The following is a 17080-nucleotide window of genomic DNA, read 5'->3' as shown; positions in this document are numbered from 1 at the left end:
CTGGAAAATGCACAATGTAACTTTATCTAGTTGATCCTACTTTGAGCAGGAGGGTTAAAAAGAGGTAATCTTCAGAGGTCACTTCCCACCTCAAATTGTGATACAGTGTAGAAAGGTGTGCCAATGAGGTTATTCCATATATCTGCTTGATTAAAAATATCAGCAGAACTTACCCTGTCCTGGCCATATTCTTGGTTTGACCTGTTTAGACTGTTCCATTTTACAGCAATTTCACTCTTCAGTTCTGTATCTGTCTATTGTGAGAAGGTTTGATAAGTTTGAGACAAAGGGAAGTCGGAGCTTGTCTACATGCTCCCTCCTTGATCACATCTTCAGGCACTTGCTAAACAAGCAGGAAAGTGAACTTTCTCCTCTTCCTCTGTTTTCTTTGGCGTATAACTACAGTTTAAAGTACCAACAGACTTAAATATTTATTGTTTATTATGAATGTTTATTTTTATTACTATTATTGTTGTTGATTCAGAATCCATTTAGCTCACTGTATAAAAAGGTCAATCTTTGGTATGAAATAATTTGCCAAATTTTTATCTCCTTCCTTTTCTATACTTTGAGTGTTTTACAAGGTAGGCTTAGAGGAAGCAATAAATTGCTTTTATGTTATGCACCCTTTTTAAGGTTCCTTTATTTTCAAAAAAACAACCACAAACAAAACCTCCACAAGATCCGAATTGAAACTTGGCATTTTTCAAAATTTGCTTACAGGTGATGAGTATAGGATCCCTGTTTTTGAAGATGTTTCTTGCTTTTGTCCTTTTAGACAATCCTATCAAGCTCCAGGCGCTGGAGAATGTCTCCGTCAGCAATTAGGGTCACGTCTTGCATGGACCCTAACTGCAAGCCAGCCTTCTTTGCAAAGCACTACCTCAAAAGGCTTTTCAAATGCTGTCTCCCGTGGTGTGCCAAGGTCGAGGCGAGAAGGGGATACAAGTGGTGAGCAAAGATGTATTTGTTAAAGATAACTTTTTAGAGTTGTTATCTGTGTCCTCCGTTATTTTGTAATGACTCTGAAATAGTTTTATAGCATATTGAATTTTTTGGGGAGTGTTTTGCTAGAGTGTATTTGATAGGAAGATAGAAGCATATATGCAAGACTAGTGTATTTGGCCACAATTTCTTTGGCTGGTTGTTAATTTGTTTTTGTAGCGATTGGTTTGTTAATGTTCTTGTCCTATTAAAACACTGACTTCATTGAAGTGTTTGTCAGAATCAAGTGACTGTCTTGTGAGTAATGATCACTCTTCTGATGATCAGAAGATGCTACTGCTTTTAGAAATTCAGGATTGCTCAAGGAATAAAACTTGATGAAATAGGTTCATTTGTTTATGATTTGTTCTTTTAAAGCTTGGAAATGTGCACTGGAGTATAGAGATCTTAAAACACATTTTTTCTTTGTTACACTATTTACAAAGGTTATATTTATAGTAATTGACAAAATATTTTCAATAAATAAAAATAGATAAATATTACTAATTTATTTATTTAAGTGGCTATAAGCTTTACAGTGATGCCTAGAGGATCTATTCTGAATTAACACAAATGTAACTTAAGGAGAAATTGTTTAAGAGATAATCTTTGTGGCAATTGTTCAAGTTTCAACCCACTCTACTTTTACAGTAAAAGTGGGAGACTTTTCTGAATAAGAGAACTGATGGCAAATGTTGTCATCCTACAGTGCTTTTTGATGTTTGTTTTTCTTTTTTTAATAACTCCTTTATAAAGAAGCATGGATAGTTAGACTATAGTTTATCTGCCAGCCCCTGCATCTTTCTGAGTAACAGTGTGCAAAGCAACAGGTTACAATTCAAAGAGAATTTCACTGGTATATCTAAAGGTGTTTAAAAACTTAATTTACAATACTATTGATGTGCCAGAGGACATAAGTGTATATATATGTATACTCATATTTATAAATACATGATAGATTTGGTGTGTATAAATATAGGCATATATATAATTTTTAGTACTACCTCTTATTTTTGTTGTACTAATTGCCATAAAGAGCAGTACAAACTTGTTTCATTCAGTCAGCCAGCAGCTGTGACTCTTTGATTTTTATGTAGAATGGATATAAGGACTGACAGTTGTCTTTAATGTAGTCACTTGTTGATGTAGAAATAGAAGTAGACTGTATTCAGATTATAAAAGGCTATTGCAAGAAGATATGTCTATGAATATGAAATTCTTCTAACTACATTAAAAGTTAAATTAAAGTTGGTTACTGTTAATTGGAGTTTTCTTACTGCTACACCTATACAGACAGTATTACCAAGAGTGTTGTATGGTTGATATTAATAACTTCTGTATTATTTACTGATTAAAGAAACTTGCACTTGAATCTTTTACCATTTCAGTAAGCATTCCTAAAACGGGCTAACTATTCCCATGAACATCTTAGTATTAAGGGAGTCTGAGTTTTAAACAGAATATTGAGGTGATGGCTACTTTTGTCAAAATAAGATTAGAATTTATTTTTTGTTGCTTTTATTTTGGGAAAGCAGATTGTTGAGGAGTTAAACTGACAAGAGCGAGAGTCCGTCAAATTTGGAAGAAGCATGTTGTCACGTCTGAATTTCTACATAGTCATTGTTAAAATTGTTTCATTCTGGACATCTTAAATGAAGTTAGAACAGATAGTGCTGTTTTGCACAGAAAAAGAGGGCATAGTTGCAGTCACCTGCACAGCATTTTCAGTCTTCTGTCCCCTTTAAATCAATAAATATCAGAAATCTTAAATATAATCTAACCTCGATCAAGAGAGACATGCCAGAAGCAAACTGTATGTCGCAAGAGCAAAAGCTTTACTAAAGCAAATGTGTATCTATCTTCAGAAACAATATTTACACTTTATGTTTACCCGCTCTGTAGCAGTTATGCAGTTGACAGTCTGACATACGTGTTTGAAAGCCAATATTAAACAAGCAGCTCTTTCCTCTGAATTAACTCTTTTGTTTTTCTAGCTGAATGTAGAAGAGATGATTTTCTAAGTCTTATTTAACAACTTAGTCATAGATTCATAGAATTGTTTGAGTTGAAAGGGACCCTGAAGATCGTCCAGTTCCAACTCCCCTGCCATGAGCAGTGACACAATCTACTAGACCAGTTTGCTTGAGGCATCATCCAGCCTGGCCTTGAACACCTCTAGGGTGGAGACATCCATGACCTCCCTGAGCAACCTGTTCCAGTGTCTCACCACCCTTACTGTAAAGAAATTTCTTTCTAATATTCAGTTTAAATCTGCCCTTAAGCTTTAAAACCATTGCCTCTTGTCCTGTCACAACACGCCCTTGTGAAAAATTGCTTCCAGCCTTTCTTGTAGGCCCCCTTCACATACTGCTAGAAGGCACATACTGCTAGGTCTCCCTGGAGCCTTCTTGTCTCCAGGCTGAACAGCTCCAGCTCTTTCAGCCTGTCCTCATGGGGAGGTGCTCCAGCTCTCCAATCATCTTTGTGGCCCTCCTCTGGACCCACTCCAGCAATTCTATGTCCTTCTTATGCTGGAGGCACCAGAATTGGATACAGTAGTGTAGGTGGGGTCTTATGAGAGCAGAGTAGATGGGGAGAATCATTTCCCTCAGCTGTTTGTTTGAAGAAAGGTAAGGTTATTACAGTGCTTGCCTTGAAAGTTGCACTGATGATTGAATCAGAAAAGATAACTAGGACTGGCTGAAGTGTTGCTTAAAACATAAGATGGCCAGTGCCATACAAACTGACCTGCTCCAGGTATCAATAAAGGCATCTAAGGCAAATTCTTAGCTTTTCTGACAAGTTGTTAAGAGGACTTAAAACATTTCTTTACAGCTTATAAACATGGGCTAGTCTTCTAAATAGTTTTTTGAAGTTGTAATTCAAACTTACTGTCCTAACAAATCTAAATACTCTTGTGTTTGATTTTTTTTTTTTCCCCTAGGATCTGTTGAAATAACTGAAGCAAACCTTGTAAGAGATGTTTTGTATGTCTTCCAGGGAATAGATGGCAAAAACATCAAAATGTGCAATTCTGAAAATTGCTATAAAGTGGAGGGAAAGGTACTGTATGGTCACTTGTATTTTGTATGTGAACAGGGTGCTCTATTGGGGAAATACAGCCATGAAAGAGATGTTGAAACATCATAATATCATCACAAGTCTTTACTCCCTCCCCCAGCTGTTTTGTTTGTTTAGTTTGGTTTTCTTTTTAGTACAACAGTGTAGTTTCAGCAGTACTAATTTAAAATTTATTTGGGCAGATTAGGTCCATAAAGAAACTGTAGCATTTCAAAAGATGTGAACAGACTCTCAGCTATTAAGCCAGTACAATGACTCCTAAATTATGGCTTAATTTGAGGACTTCTGTCATCATGTTTCTTCCACAGTATATAAAGGTGAATATAAAGCAGGTGCAGATTTTTTACTTTAATTTGACTGGACAAATTTAAAAGTCTGAGATGTGGAATGGATGCCAGCTGCTTGATGTTGTGATCTTGATTACAGTTTATAAGTGATCAGATGGGATTATGTGGGTTACACAAAATAGCACTGGTGATAAAGCTGAAGAAAGTGCTTTCAACTCCTGTTGTTGGTAGAAAATCCAATTGATATGGATTTGAAGAAAGGTGTCAAAAAGGGGTAGAGGAACAAGAGAGAAGCCAGAGAGATGATCTTGTATTAAGGTGGTGAGATGTTAAGCTATTTCCAATGTGGGAAAAAAAGCCAAGATATTGAGTCAGCTAAGCAAACAAGAAGAACAACAACAACAAAAAGGCACTAATTGCTTTAGCAGTATTTAGGCAGTGCTGTACCACAGTTCAGTTTCAGCTTGCTAATCAGTTTTCATGTTTTTGTTTAAATGGAAAGGCAATGCTTCAGATTTTCGCTTGTATTAAGAACTTCTTGACAGTAGGGCGTAGTCCTAAAATAATGCCAAAGAAATTTGTGCCAAGAGCACAAATTTTGTTATTATTATGTAGCAGACATGTATGGTTGTTCTCCCTGTTACTTTACAGTGATGTTTAGGGTTGTCTAGTTGAGGGAAAAATGAAAAGCATAAACATTGTTAAATCACTTAAATCTTGTTAATAAACAGATTCTTAAAGATGTAATTTTCTGTACTGGTAGATACTGCAAAGTTTCCTCAGCACCTGCTCTGAGTTAATTATGTTCCATATATAAAGTTAGATTATATATGGCAAAAGAATGATAGTGTAATAGATTTTTCTGGAGGAACATGGAGAAAACTTGCAAAAATGGCAACACAGGTTTAATTAGTTTTCTGTGTAGCTTTCATATCAAATAGGCTAGTTGAAGGTGAAAAACTTAGTAGTTTGAGTTCCTAATTCATTTAATACAGGGAGTTTAATTATTCAGGTGGTTTGTGGTCAGTGATGCTTTTTCCTGAGAACTTTGCATCTTCATTTATTTTAGTGAAGTCTGTTGTCTTACATCCTTCTTCCTTATTGGAGGAGCTACTTTTAATGAGGTGCAAGACTCAGTGAAGAGGAAATTATTTGACTGACTAGATCTGCAGCTATAACTTTTTCTGATGAGCAGGGAGGACCAAGAACATACCTCCTTTAGCTGTGGTGACTGCATGTTAGTCAAAATGGTAGTCAAAGCATTTTTCCTCAGCCACAAGAGGAAAATGTAATTGTGAACAGTCTGGCTTTATTTTTTTTTCCAGAAAGCAACACTTTCCATGCTGTTATTCCTCCCTGAATGTTTCCTAGTGTCAATGTTAACGTTAAGTCTGCTGGTGATATTCAGTACTGTATAAGCTAGCAGCTTCTGGCTTGATCTAGCAGATACAAATATAATGACACTAAACCAATTTTGCTTGTTCCTCATTTGATTCCAGTGAATGTATGTCGTACTTAATGCTTTGCCATGTACTCTGTCTTTGCAGTCTTCTTAATAGTTCCTATGTCATCTTTTTGATTTTAGCTGCAGAGTTTCTAACTGTTCAGTTATGCTTGTTTGGCCTAGAATTTATCCTACAGAAGTTATTCAAGAAGTTAAAGCTATGACTCTATAGCTGAACAAGAGGGTCATGGACAGAATTCTGGTCTTAAAACTAAATGCTGCTACCAGGTTCAAGCCCACATTGCTGTGGTTAACACTCTGTAGTTGATTTTTTTTTTTTTCCTTAGCAAATGCCTGTACTGCTAACTAAAAGGCTTAATGAATGAGCTGAATTTCCAGTTCTTTGTCAGTCCGTTTAGTTTCTTAGTGCACTTCCTTAGTTTGGATTGTTCCATCTATCTCTCCAAGTTAAAATTGTTTACAGAGGTGAGATAGGCTCAGTCACTATGGTTTAAAGTCGGTATCTGCCTCTTAGCCTAGTGTATTAGTCAATAAGATTATTTGGTTTCTTGTTTTGTGGTTTGGGGTTTGTTTTTTTTTTTTAATTTTAAAAACTTGATAGTGGTTTTGGGTAGTGTGACAAAATGTGGTAGAAGCAAATCTCAAGCAGGAACAAGAGGAAGGAGTGTCCTACATGTTGGTAATTTAAAGGAAGAAGTGTGATGATTCAGATTAAAATAGTAATAGGAGTTAAATAGGATGTTGGGACTGTGGCAGTCTTGCAGAGTGAAGTGAGTTAAGTAGAAGCAGAGTAGCAGCCCCAAGTGGCACATGGTTAAATAGTTTATAAAAGCTGTTACTGCTGGATTAAACTTCAACTTGGAATTTGGATTCTCTAATTTTAGGTTCTTTGTATCTTGTCTGACATAGGGTTGTTTGCCTTTTATTAAAGGTTTGTTTGACATATAGTAATAACTACTTTCTTTAGGTTTCTTTATTAGTATCAGTCATTGATTCCTCTTCTAGAGCTCTAATATTTTTAGTCCTGTTGATTATCAGGATAAGATGATGTGATTATACATCATAAGACTTCAGAATTCTTCCTCTTTTCTGAAAATCTTTTTGTTACTGCCAAAATTGCCTAATGTACAAGCAGTGTATGAATACTGCTGATTTAAGATTTCCAAAAGTGAAGGTCACAAAGTTGGCTGTAATTCATTTCTGCTGCCTTTTCACCACTTGTGCTAATTACATGGTTTTCTTCTTTTTTTTTTTTTTTTTTCTTTTAGCATGATCTCTGCTGTGGAATGTAAAATAATTGTTTTCTGAACAGATTTGTTTCATGATGTGGAGGAGCTTTTGTGAAGAAACAAGTATTGGCATGGTAGATTTGACTTAATTGCAAGTTACTGTTTCTGCTAAATTTGTAGGTGAGCTTGTCCAAATCTCTCAGGGATACTACAAGCAGACTTGCAGAGTTGGGATGGCTACATAATAAAATAAGAAAGTACACAGACCAGAGGAGTTTGGATCGTGCATTTGGCCTTGTGGGACAGGTAGGTCAACTGAAGAACTGATTTTGCTACCATATCTTGGTCTTGTTTTCCCTTAGAAACCACTGAGTAAACGCAGTCCTTTGGAGCTTGGATCATTCATCCTGTGAATTACTCCTTTTATAGACTGCCACTTTTGGTGTGGGTTGTAATTTGGAGACAAGGGAAAGACATTTGCTCTTGCTGATCGTAAGAAGTTGTCCTGTTGTTTGTAGCTGGAATGTCTCATGCATAGATTCCTTTTCTCTTTTTAAAAAAAATATTTTTTTCCAGGTACTCATGCAGGTTTATAAACAAAAACGTTGCTTAAATGCTACTGTGGCATCCCTGAGCTAATTAATCCCCAGTTTGTGTGTTAATGAGCTATGCAGAAGACACTCGTCAGCAAATGTTGATGTTCATGTGTTAATACTACACTACCAAAGATAATATGCAAATAGCTCATTATCTTCTGCCCTTTCTTTTGAATACGGCATCAAAAGAATATTAATTTTTGTTTTTATAGGTTTCATCATCATGATTTGTAGTCTACAGTAACTTCCCAGCTGCTGTAATACCCAAAAGCACATTTACTGCTAAAGCATTCCCGTTTCTTCTCACTTGCTCCCTCTGTAAAACTGGATATTATCCCTTCTGAGTCGACAGAAATGTTATCCTTGCCTCTAGCCATAACATCCTACCTAATCTGCCAAGAAATTGAAGTGCTTCTCCCTTCAATGTAATTTTTCTTAAGAGGTCAGTAGAGACACTGTAGTGCTTCCTACTTTTCTAATGTTTTATTCTGTTCTCTTCTGTCTCTTATTCTAAGTAACCCTTCTAGTTACATAATTATTCTTCTAGTGATTCAATGCTAATTTCCATGTTTTATATGGTAGTGCTACTGTATATGAATTCTCTTCAGATTCTCCCCCTTATATCTGGGTGAACTTTCTTACACCTTATCTAGTAGCTTCCTTCTTATACTTATTTTTACTGTTTCTGGCTTGAATCTTCAAGTTTCCAGCAAGGGGAGAACTTTAGTTCTTCAGTGAATTTAAATGTGCACTGTCTTAGCTACCACATACAGGTTTCAAATCATTTGCAGAATGCTGTGTAGTTAACTAGCTGAATCTGCATAGCTCTAATGCTGTTAATTTTCCTTGAGGCACACTTAAATGTATTTCTAGGACATAAATGTAGAAATAAAAACATATTCTACTCCTGCTGGCAGTATCTGAGCAAAAAGAGTATATACTACTGCTCTTCAAGGCTTTTATAGCTGACAATTTCAGGTGCGGTACACTGTGCATTTAGAATTTAGCACAAGAATCTATTGTGCATTATAAAGCATCTTTTGCTTAATGTTTTCAAAGAATGCTTGTGTAAAACCCTTTTTAAAGCACATGTAGGATAAGATATTTTTACCTCTTTTATTATGATTCTGGTGACTGGGTTTGCCATGCAAAATGTCAGATACAAGAATGTAGTATACTTTAACATTGCTTTTTTCTACCTTTGCTGCTTAGTATCTAAGCATTACTTAGAAAGCAAAAAGAATAATCAGCAATGAAATAGAAGTTGCATTTTGACATTTTGTCCATTTAGAGCTAGTTGAGATAGTGGCCATTTAGGTTTTTTTCTCTTGAACAGCATTTTGTTTCTTTCCCGAATTCTCTTCTGCTGCCAACCAAATAATAATTCCAGGATAATGTCCAGTTTTCTGTAACAGTTTGGGAAACAAAAAATCTGTAGTTCATGAAGCAGGAATTGGCAAGGGCTGTGAATTTTAACATCTAAAGCTCCTGTGAAAGGTTGATGTCCAGTTAGTTTCTAAATCCTTTTGTCTGCTATTAGTGACTATTCTCACTTTTTGAGTAGCTGTATAGTGCCTTTGAATGTTTTCTTGGAGGCTCTACTCTGCCCTCTATCTTGGCAAGTGCTACTTTAGTAGGTTCAAAAATATACTGAAGAAGCAAGTGAGAAGAAATTAAAAGGGAAGTTGCATGTAAAGGGGTTTCATTTTGCCCTTCACTTTCCTCTGGAATAAAATTAATTTCAAATTTCTTTCTAATTTATAATGCAGAATTGAAAAAAGGAACCCTCTTTCTTGATAAAAGATAAAATGGCAAGATTAATGTTGTTTGTTTTTATTTTTTTCCCTCTGGTCTTCTTAGCCTCTTAGCAGGTAGGCCTCTTAACAGGAAAGATTTATTTTCTCCTTGTGTGTGTAGTAATGATTCCTTCCTTGTAGTGTAGAAATGATTCCTTCCTTCTAGTGGATAAATTTTTTACTTTAAGCTCCTGGGTTCTTTTTGTGGGATTTTCCTTATTTTTTCCAAATTATTTTGACTGTCATAAAAGGAATTGAGGGGAATGTCCTGGGGAATCCCCATTTTAAAAAGTCCATTAAAAAAAAAATCAAGATCCTTAGCTGAGACCTGCTTAAGAAATCAGCTCTGAAGAACTTGTATGTGTGTATGGAAATACTCTTCAAAACAAACAGTGTTTAGAACCCCAAAATATTTGAAGTCCAAAATACTTAATTCTGTCCCAAATTAATGAGCCATATAGTAAATTTGGTTTAGAAAATATGTTGCAGGATGTTTTTCAGTCTGTATGTTGGGTTAAGAAAATTGCAAAACTCCAGTACCCCAAACTGTGGAAAGCTCCATTACTAAACAAATATTCTTTCAGGAATTGTTTTTAAAATCTGCATTTATACATTTATTTTTAAACCTCCCAGAGCAGGTGTGCTTAGAGTTGCTTTACACAGTAGAATCTTTACTTCAGTTCAGGCCTGCCTGGTAACATCTGCACAATTTGCAGATTTTTTAGGATATATTTAGCATTACTCATTTCCTCTGTGTCAAGTGAAGAATCATGTATGGCTGTCAACTGCTAAAAGGCAAACATTTAAAGTACTTGATCCAATAGCACCTACTTGGAAGTATTCTTTCATTGTGTTTTCTTGTTAGGGTTCTGTAGTCTATGGGACTGTAAATATAATGATGATTGCCTGACTTCTGTGCTCTGTTATTAGAGGTTTTCGTGAAATTGAAACCCTATTAATTTACTGCATGTTGTCTTTTATATAATTTATTAAAGAAAATTTCTTTTGGGTCGTTTTATGATTTGCACATCCCAACAGTCATTGTTAATGTCTTTATGGAAAGTTAGGCTTGTCATAGTTTAATCCATGGTGATAGAGTTAAGACAGCACAAAACAGAAAGTCACTTGACAATGTGTATATATTCTTGGAAAAGTTCTGTGCGTCTCTTAGGGAAGCACTTAAATGTTGGCCAGTTTTCTAAGAGTTGCCTTTTGTGCTGAAACTTGTTGCTTGGTTCCTTCTAGGAAATAGTTACTAACTACACAGAGTGGTGATAGGGTAAGAGTTATTCTAGGTTGAACAGAGATTTTTCCTGATTTTTTTTTTTTCACTTTTGCTCTTAGAGTTTTTGTGCAGCCTTACATCAGGAACTTAAAGAATACTACCGACTTCTGTCTGTGTTACATTCTCAGGTAAGTTAAGTGGTTCTTATTTAACTTTCTTATTTTGCTTTACATTATCTCTTAAATGTTATACCTAGGTATCCTGTTAGAAAGAAAAGGATGTACCACAGTTTCTATCGACAGTTCTCTGTAATTTGTACATTTCTTACTCTTGGATGCGTGTAACAATATTTTTCTCATAGAAATTCACTGTTTGATGCATTACATAAGGAATATAACATGTATTCCAAGCCTCTGCATCTTTGTCAGTTTCATCTTGCATGATGCCTTGATCATCCAAATCCCAAACAGCATGACACATCTTTGAAGGAAGAAAAAAATATCTTTCTGTACTTCAAGCATTGCATGGTTCAGCAGCTAGTAACAACAGTTCCCAGGTTTTGTTCTGTCTGGGGGAGTCTGTACGTTTTGTTCCTTCTGTTGTATTGAGAAAGATGTTTCAGTGTTGTTACGTTTCTGTCATGTATAGACAAACTCAGTACTGATAATCTCACAGTCTGTCCACAAATCTCTTTAGATACATGCACCAAGAAAATAAAAATTAGATCATTTTTTTCTGCTTATTTTTTTGGGGTATTTTTGGTTTTCTCCAAATGGGACTTTCAAGCAGCTCATTATTTGTAATGGAGTTTGTTTTGGCAGTTGACCTAAAGTTAAATTAAAATGCTGTTTAAAATTCCAACTGGAAAAAAAATATCTGTAGTTTAAGTTTCAGATTTCTGTAAATGTTTTCAAAGCATATTCCTTTGACTCACTTGTGGTTCTTTATCATTCTTAACTTTTGGAATGCTTGTCATGTGTACTTTTTGCCTGTTTTTTTCTGGCTTACTATTCAGTTAGAATTATTTCCTGCTCTGTTCAAAATATATTTGCTCTCTTGGTTTGCTGGGGCTTTGATTTATTCTAACTTTTAAGACTTCTCAACCATGAAAACATTTATGATTTCTTTGAAATTGAGCTTTTTCTACCTTTGACTATTCCACTAAACCTTTCAAAAAGAGATGAGTCTGGTGGGAGGGGAAGCATGCAAGGGGAGAAAGAAAGGAAGGAAAGTTCTGACATCACTTACTTTCAATCTGCATTTGCTTTTGTGGTGGGTTGACCCTGGCAAGTGGCCAAACACCCACCCAGCCTCTTGTTCACCCCTGTCTGAAGGAGTGGAAAGAAAATAGAAGGAAGGCAAAAAGAGAAGTCAATCAAGTCAGTGACAGTTTAATAGGGAAAGCAAAAGCTGTGTGTGCAAGCAAAGCAAATTAAGGAATTCATTCACTACTTCCTATGGCCAGAAACTTCCTGGCAGCAGAACCTCAGCACACTTAACACTTGCTTGGGAAGATAGACTTCATCACCAAAAATGTCCCCCCTTCCTCTTCTATTCCCTGAGCTCTTCTTCCCAAGAAAAGCTTTTTGTCCTCCTTATGTTCAGAAATGGTTTCTAGAATTTGTTGCTCTGTCACCATCCCAGGGAGTGAGTTGAGTCTCCATGATATGTAGTTCTTCAGATACTCCTTCCTGAAGGAGTGATACTTGCTTTTCCTGGTTGTCAGGAACATCCTCTGATTGTCATGGTACTGCAAACATAATCAAACCTTAAAGTGGCACCAGATCCCTCAGCACTGTTGAGTGCATCCCATCAGGTCTCATAGACTTTAGAATATCTAGTTTGTTCCTAACTTAATCTTTCTCCACTCGGAGTAAGTCTTTCTTGTTACAGACATGATTTCAGGTGAGGTCTGGTATTCCCAACAGCAAATCATAACAAAACCAACAAGGCAGAAATCATTAAGTACTTCAGCCTTTTCCATTTTTCCTGTAGCCAGTAGTTGGACCCACATTTTTCTTGCTGCTCTTAATGTTCCTTGCCAGATTCATCCCCAATGGTTCATGAGTGTACTGAGCCCATCGATTAAATGCATTCTGATAGGGAACAGTCAGTATGTTGCCTGTAATGTAAAGGTTTGCTGTACTAACAGATTGGAGTCTCTTGGGATGTTCCTCTGCACCTGACTGAAAGGGATCCCAGAAGCATATTATGTTTACATTTTTCAAGAAGCTGCTGGCACAATTCCTCCCCAAACGTTGTGAAAGAAAGGAGTGAAGGAGAGATTTTCTTGTGATTTAGAGGTTGGGAAGCACGAGGTCACACTGCAGACTGGAAGGAGGATCATTAGGTTCTGGCACTGGTTGTAGTTGATGATCTGGAGAAGGTGAGGCAGAGTGGTATGAAGCAGAGAAGGGTAGCCAACTTTAAAAATTCATTTCCGTAGGATATCATGGCAAAAAGCTCAAAAATGGGATTATACAAATTTGTGGAAGGCAGATCTGTAAATGCTATTAGAGGGGCTGAGCAAGGACCCATCCACTGACATCCTGAATTCTGAAAATGAGCCACAGACTGCAGAGGGAGAGTCAACTTTGCATGCTCTGTACAGCGCTACTAGAGCAGGGTTCTGTCAGGATGGCATTTCTCATGTTCATAACTGATGGAGCAGAGATCTTTGGGGAAGTCAGCATTCTCAGGACTTGTGCCAGATTACCCCAGAGGTGAGCTTGGGGACTTGTTCATTTTATTTTTAAAAGTGATGGGAGGAAAAAAAAATCTGCTTTTTTTGAAATACATTTTCTTTACAAAACTGTACATTTCACTTACTTGAAAACGTAGAAAATTATGTCTTGGAATTGAGTGCATTCTGAATTCTTGTAACTGGGAGATCATAAAATGTGCTGGGTTGGAAGGGACCTCTAGAGATCATCTAGTCCAACCTTTCTGCAGTGAAGCAGGGGCATCCCCAACTAGGTCAGGTTAGATCAGATCATGCAGGCTGTCAGTTTAGGAGTAGTTAGCTGCAGATCCAGTTAGCAGTTCAGGCACAGTAGTACGCAGTAAGAATCTCTACTGTCTTTCTATAACTTTATATTAGGTCTTCAGAGCATTCCCCAAACAAGTTTCTGCCTCAGAGTGATCCTGAGTGTACTGTGTAAATATTCCACAAGCTTTTCAAGTCTTTTCCTTGCAGACTATTTTCACACTGTGAGCCTTTTTGAAAATCAACTTGCACGAAGAGGTTCTAAGTTCATAATTTCTTCCCTAAAGACAAAGGATGGTTCTTGCTCATACATCTATCATCATTACCAATTTCTAACCAAAACAAACATGAACCCAGGAGCATCTTGAAGCTAACGAATGTAGCTGACTTCAAGGCTGAGCTTACCGTGGATGGCGAGAGTTTTCAATTTAACTGATACATTGTTTTAGTAAAACAAACTGCTACATGTGGAAGCACAGAGTGGGATTTGTTGTCACATATGGGAATCAGAGCATCTTTTCTAAGAATTTATCTCCTTGGGCTGCTCTAGGAAGGTGCTTTTGTATTCTTAGGTTGTGTTCTTGTTCAGCTTACCGCATCTGTACTTGTGCGAGATAGGCATTTGTATCTCAGGTGCAAATATTCAGCTTTCATTTTCTGTATAACAGATTTTTATTATCACAGCTTTTAATGTTTTTTATTTTTTTTCCCAATGGTAGCAACTCCTTAATCTCACTCTATAGATAACTTATGATGGCTTCTGAAGGAAGACAGAGTCTTTCCCATGTTGAAATAAAATAGGTTGACTGTGCAGTAATAAAAATTTTGCCTCTTACAACCTTCCTTTCCTCTAGATATTTTCCTTTACTCCATTCTGACCGTCTCTTTGGCTAGTATTTACTGTCTTTCAGGATCTCTGCTCTGTTCTACTTTGTTCTTCTCTCCTTCTGTGACTGTCACCTTGGCTTTTGTGCTGTGTCTGCCATGTTACGCTTCTGCTTATGTCTGTCCTTCAACCTGAGCTTGATTGTCTATTTCTGCTTGTGTGGCTCTCAGGTTTTGGTCTAGTGACTTCATGAGAGAAAATATAATGCTGGGTATTTCGAGTGTATTAGTAAGAACTTCAGAACAAAAACTATGAACATCTTTATGTTTGTGATTTGGTCAGTTGCAATTGGAAGATGATCAGGGCGTGAATCTGGGACTTGAGAGCAGTTTAACACTTCGCCGTCTTCTCGTCTGGACATACGATCCTAAAATAAGGCTAAAGACCCTTGCAGCACTTGTTGATCACTGTCAAGGTCTGTTTAACGTTAATTTAATATTTCTGGGGAAGTTAAATAATTTTGAGTGGTTCTGCATGCTCAAAGTGGATTCAATAATGTTAGTGTTACTTTTTTTTTTTAGAAAATTAAGTAGCTAATCCAGAGGATTCTGTCTCTTGATTTAAGTGAATATGATGAATTGTAGTGGTCCTTTGATACACTTAGACTTTTTTGCTTTTTAAAAAGCTAGAATCTGCTTATGAAATTCTTCCTTTTTTAAGCATACACTTTTCATGTTGTTTTCAATTATCCAGTTTTAATCATTTTTCAGAGAATGTTATACTGTTAAAAACCCCACTAATACATTGTGGAATGGTTGGCTTAGTCTCTTTAATATGTAAAGTATTATACTATTCCTCTCTATATGATAGCATATAGGAGTCATTTGTTACTGATCTGCAAATTCATGTGAAACTGCAAAACTTTACAAATCTGCAAATAGCACATGGCTGTCTTGGCAATCCACAAGAAAACGCCCAGAAGGGGTGTTGATTTAAACCAAAATGTTGGCCAGTAACTTAGGCTATGCCTCTCCCTGAGGGTACTTCAGCTTTGCTGTCTTTGAAAATAAATGGGTTTGTGCTCCTCTGGGAGGAGCATCTTCAAAAAAGCTTATAACATCTGTTTTACCTTGACTATTGAAATTGGTAATGATTTGGGAAAAAAGTGTGCTTTGCTTTTAAGACATTCTTTAAAATTTTGAATGCTACAGCCTGTGCTGCAACATAAAAGCAAACCAATTACTAGTTCTGGGTGGATTTTTTTTTTTTTTGTTCTGTTGGTTGGTTAGGTTGGTTTTTTTTGTGATTTTTTTTTTTTTTTTTTTGTCCATTGGTTGGTTTATGCAACCTCTTCAATTGCAAGAACACAGGAGGTAACACTTAAAGGAGCAATGGGGGAAACTATAACCAAGAGGCAGGAAAGATGAAGTTTTGTTAACCCTGTTAACATTAGAATGTGTACCTTTGCTGCATTTTAGAGTTGCTGTTCAGCAAGCTCAGAGAGACACATGACTAGCTAAAATTAATGCCTGCTGAATTTAAATGTGTGTATGTTTTTTTCCTTCATACATTTCTGTTCCTCTTCCCTATGGGAATCTGGCAGGGAGAAAAGGTGGTGAGCTAGCCTCAGCAGTTCATGCCTACACTAAAACAGGAGATCCCTACATGAGATCGCTGGTTCAACACATTCTTGGCCTCGTGTCCCATCCTGTACTGAATTTCCTGTATCGCTGGATTTATGATGGAGAGCTGGAGGACACATACCATGAGGTAATCTGTGTGATAGAATAAATATTTTGTCTCTGTTCTTCTGGTTTGTGGGAGTATAATCTGTGGGAAACTCAGAGGAGAATTTGAGAAGCAGATTGTGATGGAAATGTACAACATATGAGTAAGTAATATATAAAGTAACAACAAGTGGACTGAATGTGATGTGTGGAGATCGCAATGTTGCAGTATGTTGTCTTCAGTGACTCATATCCTGGGTCTGTTAAGTAGAGGCAGAATGGTGGATAACAATAGCTGGTTGGTTGTGAAGAGAGATGGAAGTCATCTCTCGATCTTGTCTTGCTTATGAAGAGTTCTTTGTAACTGTTTAGAATGCAAGCCTTGTATTTCAAATAACGTTCAGATTATTATACTCTGGTTACATATTGTTATCATCAATTTCATAAATGCCTTTGGTTTGTCTGTGTACAAGAGATGTATGGTTCCACAGTTCCTCTAGAAACTCTACAGAGTTATTTGTGCTGACTTCTGTAACTGTCCTTTTTCTTAGAGATATTTTAGTGCCTTTTTAAGCTCTCCCAAATCTTTTTTGTGTCTCCAATCAGTACAGTCTTATTCAAGTGGCATTTTTATTTTATTCTTTTTGGTTCCAAGAAGCCGAAGAGACACATCTGAGTAACTTTGAGACTGAAATATACCGTCTGATTTATGATGCTGTCTGTCTGGGTCAAAATTAAAATGAGTGCAGGTATTACCCACAGCTGATCTTTAAGGTCAGCATTGGTAGATTTGTGTGGAATGTCTGTGAGTCTATATGACTAGAAGCGTAAAACAGACTTCACTTTTTTCCTCAGCTACTCCTCAGATATGTGAAATG

General features: G+C 36.6%; 1 protein-coding gene across 1 annotated transcript in view; it reads left to right on the top strand.

Annotated features, from left to right (window-relative positions):
- The window catches only part of TUBGCP3 (tubulin gamma complex associated protein 3), a 51379-nt gene that overhangs the window by 20528 nt on the left and 13771 nt on the right, over positions 1 to 17080 (top strand). Inside the window, exons 6-11 of the mRNA XM_054382847.1 lie at positions 779 to 951; positions 3929 to 4047; positions 7227 to 7352; positions 10783 to 10851; positions 14818 to 14950; positions 16079 to 16245. Coding sequence (XP_054238822.1) covers positions 779 to 951; positions 3929 to 4047; positions 7227 to 7352; positions 10783 to 10851; positions 14818 to 14950; positions 16079 to 16245 — 787 coding nt within the window. The remainder of the gene's footprint in view (positions 1 to 778; positions 952 to 3928; positions 4048 to 7226; positions 7353 to 10782; positions 10852 to 14817; positions 14951 to 16078; positions 16246 to 17080) is intronic.

The sequence above is a fragment of the Indicator indicator genome, chromosome 1 (genome assembly GCF_027791375.1).
Source record: "Indicator indicator isolate 239-I01 chromosome 1, UM_Iind_1.1, whole genome shotgun sequence".
Classification (NCBI taxonomy): Eukaryota; Metazoa; Chordata; class Aves; order Piciformes; family Indicatoridae; genus Indicator; species Indicator indicator.
The sequence above is the reverse complement of the archived record's forward strand: the minus strand, read 5'-3'. Positions and strand labels throughout refer to the sequence as shown.